Below are 8,581 nucleotides of genomic sequence, written 5' to 3' on the forward strand. Positions count from 1 at the left end.
TCAATGCGTAGTACTCCTCTGTTTCTATATTCAATTGCTTATGCTCTTTTAAGTCTGCAACATCGACTTCCTCTCTCTCACAACCACTCACTCGTTTCTTTCCAGCCGCCTTCATCATGTAATACTCCACTGATTTTTTTCTCCATTACCTCCTTTACTTCCATAAGATCTTCTTTTAGCCCTTTTCCTTCGATCTGAACACACATCCGTCGCACAGCTTCTGCTTTGCACTGTCGTATAAATCCTTCCAACTGTCGCCCATTACAAACAAACACCGGTGGAGTGTCTTCTGGCAACGAATCTGCCGCCTTCTTCCTTGAAAGTTTATATGATAGTTGCAATTCAACACTCTTTCTTTCCAAACCAAAATCCTCATACACCATTCCAAGAAAATCATCGTACGCCATTTCTCGTTTCGCACATAGAACCCTACTTCCTCTTTTCGCATCAAAAAAAAAAAACCACCGTTTCTTCCACAATTTCCACTCCCCACAAACTAGAGCGATCTCTACCATATTATCTACACTCTGTTCTCCCTTTCAATCACTATAACCCTTTTCCAATCCACTACATACGGTCCAAACATATCGGGTTGAAACTTGTTTCAATCCTCGAGACCACTAACTCTCCAAGGACTGATTCATCTTTTCACTCCGGATTTGCCCTAACCTAATAGCCATGAAAGTCTATCATTTTTTGTAAAATCTACCAGTCTTTCAGTCCTTTAACATATTAAAACTAATTCTGCCACAAATACAATAACTCTACCACTTCTTAACTCACCTTATAATTAGCTAAGAAATCTACCATAACATTCAAAAAATCTATCGCATAAGTCTATCATTAACCGGTAAACCTATTAAACCTTTCGTAAGTCTACTATAACTAAGGTTACTCTACCACACTAATGGAAAATCTATCGTTTAAATCTACTACACATTTCAAGTGTACCGTTATGGTACGTTATATCTCCTACTCAATTCTACCGCATCCACAAGTCTACCGTAATTACATAAAACTCTATCGCGTTACTCTACCGGGATTAGAAACTCTATCATGTAACTCTACCTACTAATTAGTCTACCATCAACTAGATAAAGTCTACGATGGAAACTTACCATTTCTACTTATCTCTATCACATAACTCTACTATTCTTTTCTAAGTCTACCGTTACTAGCTCCATACAGTTTTGCAGAAGCGGGAAATTTTCCCTCCAAAACATACATACGTGGCATTTACATAAAATGGCATCCTTAGTTATTTCTTTTTTGCACCAACGTCCGTCCAAGGGCAACTTGGCCATTAAAAACCATACCCAATTTTTCACCAAACGAGTAATAACCCAACTTATATGTACTATTAGAGTCAACTTCCCATGAAAAAATTATAAAATATATTAATAAAGGGCAAAACATAAAATTTAATAGTTTCCTTAATTTATGTGCAAAAACCTTAAAACAACAGTTAAATTAGAACGGAGGGAGTATAATATACAGCTCTCTCCTACTGAAAAACTCAATTTAATGCTCACATGAATTACAGGAACATTGATTCAGGTAGAGTTGACCACTGGGATCCTACATATGGACACAACACAAGTACACAACTAGCCCTGGGCATTCGGGTTCCCGAACCCGATCGGGTTCGGGTTTTCGGGTTTAGACATATAGAACCCGTTCGGGTTTTCTATACTTTCGGTTTCGGGTTCGGGTAATACCTGTTCGGGTTCGAGTTATTCGGATATACTCGAACTCAATCGAACCATGAACAAAAAAAAAAAAAAACTAATTTTTATTTTTTTTATAAATTTTAGAAAATTTGTATATATAAATATTTAACATTTCTTTTTGAGACAGAGAAACTGAAGTGGCAAAATGGTTAATGATGTATCTGTAAATGTTCATGGTTGTGGGTTCAAATCCCCTAAAATATATATTTTTACATTTAATTTGGGTTAGTTTGGGTGGGCATTCGGATATCCAAACCTCAGAGGTATTGAACCCGATCGGGTTTTATACAATATCCGAACCCTAACCGAACCATCCACTTCGGGTTGGGTTCGGATTCGGGTTTCGGGTCCGGGTAATATACCCAGGGCTATACACAACAAACACGTCCTGCAAGCATAAATATACAAGTGTCTCTAAGAAATAGAATATATGGATTTATGGACTCATCTAAATTACATTAAATTACATATTGACCATTGAGACATTTTATATAACTTGTAGGTTTTGATATTTAAAATATGATCCGAACAAATGCAAATATATATGTTTTAAGGCAGAGGCTTGAAGGAAAATCCGTTGACTGTGGCACCTCCATCAACGCAAATAGTTTGACCTGTTATATAGGAAGCTGCAGGAAGACATAGAAATGCTACAAGCGATGAGACTTCATTTGCCTCTCCGGTACGTCCTACCGCTGTCCTACGCTCGGCTCCTTTTATAATCTTTTCGTCATTCAGATACTAAGAATTTTTCACATGAGTTAACATAAATTATGATACGTAATCTTTTTTGTTTTTTCATATTAATAAGGAGAAGGTTTTTATTTTGGCCTTACATTGTTAGTTAAAGGAGTTGTGATATACCAAGGGCAAAGAGAGTTAGTCCTTATGTTGTCACTCGCCCATTCACAAGCTAAGTTTCTAGCCAGCTGATTCATGGCTCCTAAATTACTTTATATATGCGTAATTTAGTCCTTAAGTAAGCATCATAACCTAAGGGAAAATGCTTTGTTAAGGATGTACATATATCCTGTACCTCTGGTTGCTCCATAGATGGATCCAACACTAACATGCACAACTCCAGCAGCAGAAGACATGAGCACGATGCTCCCAGAGCCAGAAGCTTTCAATAAAGGGTGCGCGAGTTGTGTGAGATGGAAAGTTGACTCCAGATTTGTAGCCATTACAAAAGAGAATTCCTCTGCTGTATATTCCGTGGTTGGCTTAACTATTAGTGTTCCCGCATTGTTGACCTATATAATATACTACATGAATTGGTGCTTTTAGATTCCAAGCCGGAGGGGGAGAAGCTTATATATGTATACTTACTAGGATGTTGAGTTTTTCTTGGAAGAGTGATACTAGGATTTTTGTATCTCCTAGTAGGTCTCAATTAACCTTATGCGTTGTAATACTTAAGGTGTCAATCCAGTTGGGAAAGTTTACTATCACTCAAGATGCAATCAAGAAGTCACAAGTTAAGCCAATTCAAAGAGTGTTTTTATCTAACAGTCCTAGAATGATCAAAATGCGAAACAGAAATGAGTCACAGAACTAGAAACAAGAATGCATGACAAGAAGCGAAAGTGAATAAAAACACAAACGATTCTAAGCATGAACAAACGAAATTGTTCCAGGAATGTAATAAAAATCAGAAAGAAAGAAGTCCTGAGGATGGGAGTAATTGATGTCGGTGGAGTATCCTAGTCTACAGAGTGTTTAACATGCCACAAGCAATCTATCCCTAAACAATGAACATCACTTCTTAGCTAATCCAATCTCTTGACAAAAGCTACTCAAACTCAACCACTTCCAAACCTAGCTCTCGCTAGAGAAACATGATCAAGCATGGCATGAAAAACAAGTTCATTCACATCAACAAACATCCTAGACAACTAATCTCTTAGGCTAGGAACGTAAGTCTCTGGCACTAGTTGGTCAGACATTTCATCAAACACCTTTTGGGTGTGGAAATGTCTCAAACCTAGTCCCAATTGATCAGAGAAAAACTGGTATTTCTTACTCTAGTCCAGAAGGGAATCATACAATCAACGCTTAAACACTCTACATCCTAAGATCCTCCACCTAATCTATCCCATCCTCAAGAACTAACGCACTACTCAGATCCGAAAATCATCATCAACAATACAAACTCAGAAAACATTGAAACAAGCATTCTTAGATAGGTAAAAATGTGAAGAACAACTTTGTAGAAGGAATCAAATCAAAATACTGAATAAGTTCAAAGATCTCAGGATACAAAGTCAGAGTACGTTTTTGGTGGCTAGGGAAACCTTACAAAAGAAAACGAGATAAAAACTAAGATGTCTCAGCCAAGACTTAACAAAATGTATTTATAGAAAAACATGTAAATCCCTAAAACTTAAAACGACAAGGTGAAGCGTCGGTTTGGGAATCTCCTGAAGCGCGTAAGACGGAACGTCTTCCTGATATGTGCGGTCCAGTCGCGTGTCGTCTCTCCCTAGAGTGAGGTCGAGTGGAGTGAGTAGGAGTGGCTCCAATGATGGCTCGATTGTAGAAGTGAGGAGCGCTCGATTGTGGAAGTGAGGAGCGCTCGATTGGGAAGTGAGGAGCGCTTAATTGTGGAAGTGAGGAGCGCTCGATTGCGGAAGTGAGGAGCGCTCGATTGTGGAAGGGAGGAGCGCTCGATTGCGGAAGTGAGGAGCGCTCGATTGTGGAAGGGAGGAGCGCTCGATTGCGGAAGTGAGGAGCGCTCGATTGCAGAAGTGATGAGCGCTTGATTGTGGAAGTTGACCGTGGCTCGATCCTCTGCGCTTCCAACGTCTCCTAAACACCTGAAAAACTCCGAAATGCGCAATCTATGCAAGGATGATGCATAAACTTCCTAAACGTGCAAAATGTACGAAAGAGGTTCTAAAATGATGCAAAACAACTAGTTGTCCTAGCTAAATGTATGACAAATACAGGCTAAGGAGATGCAAAATACAGACATATCAACTCCCCCAAACTTATTCTTTGCTTGCCCTCAAGCAAACTATCAAGAACAAAGTATGGAAGAGAGGTGTGAAGATGGGGTCTCAGAACCTAAAACATGCTGAATAGAGTAGTTAGAATCAAGGTCCTTGTTTTTAGTTCTATGATGCATGGTGAAGGAACTTTATTTCAAATCTACACATGCTATCCTATCAATCATCCCCTTTAACATTCATTAACAGAGAACCGTGAATCAAGCTAAACAATGTCATTGAACTCATTTGGCTAGGGTAAAGGTTTGAGACATAGATGGTCTCCTCATCACGTGGTTTTATCAATACAGAACAAGGTTCTCTCACGAAAAGGAGTTGAGCTTAAGAGAAGGCTAAAGGTTGAAACCAACTGATACATACAAGAGCAGCGCCCTGTCTACCCAAAGAACACTCCAAACCGAAGTTGGTCCTATCTCTACCCTTCATCAGAAACTTCATCTCAAACTTTTTACACTTAGTCTTAGGAAGAGTTCACTTCTTTTCATTCTAGCGGATTGGGAGATCTTTATTATCACTATGGTTCGTTTTCTTTCCTTCTAGGGACTCTAGACATCTTAAGTTTTTTTTTTATTTTTTTTCTTTTCTTTTCTTTGTCTAATCTTTTTATTTTATGCCCAGAACCAATAACTCTTTTTACTTTGCTCACCCCAAATCCTTTACTAGACTTGTAAACTATGTAAACACATCCCCCTCCTAAAGACTTTCCACTTCTTTACTTTTCTGCACAAATCCATACCCAATACCCAAAATTCGAGTTCTCACCTAGTCCTACTAGTCCGGATAACGCGAACTAGAACTACACAGGATCCTACTCTTGTCGGTTAGAACCTAACACTTTCTAACAAGCTCAACTCGGAAAAGGCCTGACACTCAAGAATACAATTGGCTTGAAAGAACGGTTGGTTAAGGGTGCGGGGAATTGTTCCAAAGATGGGAATCAGCTACTTGGATTGACAAGGGTGGTAAAAATGTGAAAGACAATCCAAGTATGTGTATGGTATCCATGAGTTCAACTTCAATGCATCACATGATAATTGCAAGTCATGATTAGGTTCAGGTAGATAGGGAATGATATCAATTCAAAGCATGCTTCAATCTTACATTTTAAAGTTCAATCAACAAGCATCAAAGAACTAATAACAAGGGCCTTGATCCTATCCTATTGAATCGAGCATGCTAACAAGGTTACAATCATCATCAACCCCTATGCTAAATGCAACAACCCTATATGAATAAACATAGACTCAATCCTAGTATGCAAGTGCAAAACTACATGAACACTCTGTTTTTGTGGAAATTTTCGGGCGTCCTGACATTGGTCTGGTATCCTCGGGGATAGACCTAGGGACCGCGGTTGTGGAAGTGGAACAGCTAAACTTACGCATGAAGTTCATGACAGTCTTTGTGAAACGGCTCAACGTTTTGTCTCTGGTCTTCCCCCATTGTTGAAGCAGGTTGAGTCTATGATGAGCTGCTCTGACCCCCTTGGACATTCTCGGATCCGAGTACTCCTCGAAGTGGAACTGCTCTGGGCGGTACTCCTCTGGGCGGTATTCCTCTGTGTCCTCTTCCATTGGCTCGGCGCATGTTTCCGCAACGTCTCCATGATCCCCTTCAGCTTCAGAATTGTATAAGAGATCCGTGGGAGGGATAAACTCGATATGCTCTCTCCCTAAGAGTGAAGTCAACTCAACGCAAGGGACGAGTAATCTCGAGGGACCGACCACAGGATGCACAAACTTGTAGATCAACCGTCCCTGTCTCAGACCCCGCTCCAGAGTGCGCAACTATCGCAGGTTGTTGATGTCAATCCAACGTGGTAGGTATGACTCAGAGTTTAGGGGAACACCAGCAGCCTGAAGGAACCAAGTTACTACGCCTCCCATGCACATCACTCCGGGAGTGTGGTTGTTGCTGACTCGCGAGACCCTATTCTTGTATGTCATCATGTAGTTGATAAGGTAAAGGGAGACGGAAGTGTTGGATATGTCACCTTGCAGCGCGGTACAATCCATGGCAGTGAAAGAGAGTCCCTTAAGCGCCAGATCGATCATCTCAAGCTCGCCATTCGTCATGTATCCCTTAATCTCTTTGGCGTAAAATGCATTGCTGACCGCCTTCTGGAAGTAACACAACACTGGGCTTCGCACGTTTAGTGCTTTTGTCTTTGATGAAGTGAATGAGGGCGTGCTCCCAATCGTTGCCCAGAGTGCGGACATCTCATCCCGATCAAACTGCGGCGTAGTCCCCGTTCCGCTGGGAAATCCAAACATCTCTTCGACGGTTCTGAAGGTGAGATTGTAGAACTGGCCGTGAACGCGAAATGTAATGTAGCCCAGACCTCCATCAGACATCATTCCCGGCTCATCCGCATACAGGTGCGTCTCCAGAGTACAGAGGAACTGAATTGTCTCCTCCCTATATCCGTTTTTGGGCGTGTTCATGATTCTCTCCAGATGGCACCACCTAAACAGATATTGAACATCCTCCAAAATCCCGAGTTGCTGCATAGTCTCAACATGGGGATATCTTGTTCCAGCGAACTCCAACTGCTGGAACAACTCATAGTATTCCTTGGGAGTTAGTTTCGTCTCAGCGCTCCTCCGTCTTACAGATTTCCTGGGAGCTTGGTCGGAGCGCAACTTAGGTTCCTCCTCCTCTTAGTCACTGCCCTCCTCTCTTGAGTTTGAAGCTTGCGCCAGTCTCTTCCCGCGACTCTTGCTCTTAGAGAGCGGTGTGTCTAGTTTGCTCGAACCCGCTGCTTGCTCTGAACCCCCAACAACCTCGTCAACNCCTCTTCCATTGGCTCGGCGCATGTTTCCGCAACGTCTCCATGATCCCCTTCAGCTTCAGAATTGTATAAGAGATCCGTGGGAGGGATAAACTCGATATGCTCTCTCCCTAAGAGTGAAGTCAACTCAACGCAAGGGACGAGTAATCTCGAGGGACCGACCACAGGATGCACAAACTTGTAGATCAACCGTCCCTGTCTCAGACCCCGCTCNAAACACAACCGTATGCCTCCCTCATCTCGTGTATAAGTTCTGTACTTTTTCTGTTTCTCTGAAACATGTNATCGCAGGTTGTTGATGTCAATCCAACGTGGTAGGTATGACTCAGAGTTTAGGGGAACACCAGCAGCCTGAAGGAACCAAGTTACTACGCCTCCCATGCACATCACTCCGGGAGTGTGGTTGTTGCTGACTCGCGAGACCCTATTCTTGTATGTCATCATGTAGTTGATAAGGTAAAGGGAGACGGANTGCTAATAACAAAACCAAGTTGAAAATGAAAAGTGCTAAGAGAGAGATAACCGATCGAGTGGATGACAAGATGGTGGTAGGCTCGATTTGTTTGGCAAAGGAGAGAATCGAGAGTGGCTCGATTGTNGGATATGTCACCTTGCAGCGCGGTACAATCCATGGCAGTGAAAGAGAGTCCCTTAAGCGCCAGATCGATCATCTCAAGCTCGCCATTCGTCATGTATCCCTTAATCTCTTTGGCGTAAAATGCATTGCTGACCGCCTTCTGGAAGTAACACAACACTGGGCTTCGCACGTTTAGTGCTTTTGTCTTTGATGAAGTGAATGAGGGCGTGCTCCCAATCGTTGCCCAGAGTGCGGACATCTCATCCCGATCAAACTGCGGCGTAGTCCCCGTTCCGCTGGGAAATCCAAACATCTCTTCGACGGTTCTGAAGGTGAGATTGTAGAACTGGCCGTGAACGCGAAATGTAATGTAGCCCAGACCTCCATCAGACATCATTCCCGGCTCATCCGCATACAGGTGCGTCTCCAGAGTACAAAGGAACTGAATTGTCTCCTCCCTATATCCGTTTTTGGG

At 42.0% G+C, this 8,581-nt stretch overlaps 2 protein-coding genes and 1 pseudogene across 5 annotated transcripts in view; all 3 read right to left on the reverse strand.

Moving 5' to 3' along the window:
• Positions 1-407, reverse strand: part of LOC104789220 — a 3,504-nt gene extending 3,097 nt beyond the window's left edge. Inside the window, exon 1 of the mRNA XM_010514952.1 lies at positions 150-407. Within this exon, the coding sequence (XP_010513254.1) occupies positions 150-407 (258 nt within the window). The remainder of the gene's footprint in view (positions 1-149) is intronic.
• LOC104786763 (tropinone reductase homolog At2g29360-like) overlaps positions 1-1,586 on the reverse strand; it is an 11,771-nt gene extending 10,185 nt beyond the window's left edge. For all 4 annotated transcript variants that reach the window (XM_019245892.1, XM_010512210.2, XM_010512208.2 and 1 more), the window contains exon 1: positions 1,533-1,586. The gene's annotated coding sequence lies outside the window, so the exon portion shown is untranslated. The remainder of the gene's footprint in view (positions 1-1,532) is intronic.
• The window catches only part of LOC104786762, a 15,952-nt pseudogene continuing 9,650 nt past the window's right edge, over positions 2,280-8,581 (reverse strand).

This window comes from Camelina sativa, chromosome 5 (assembly GCF_000633955.1).
Source record: "Camelina sativa cultivar DH55 chromosome 5, Cs, whole genome shotgun sequence".
NCBI classification, from domain to species: domain Eukaryota; kingdom Viridiplantae; phylum Streptophyta; class Magnoliopsida; order Brassicales; family Brassicaceae; genus Camelina; species Camelina sativa.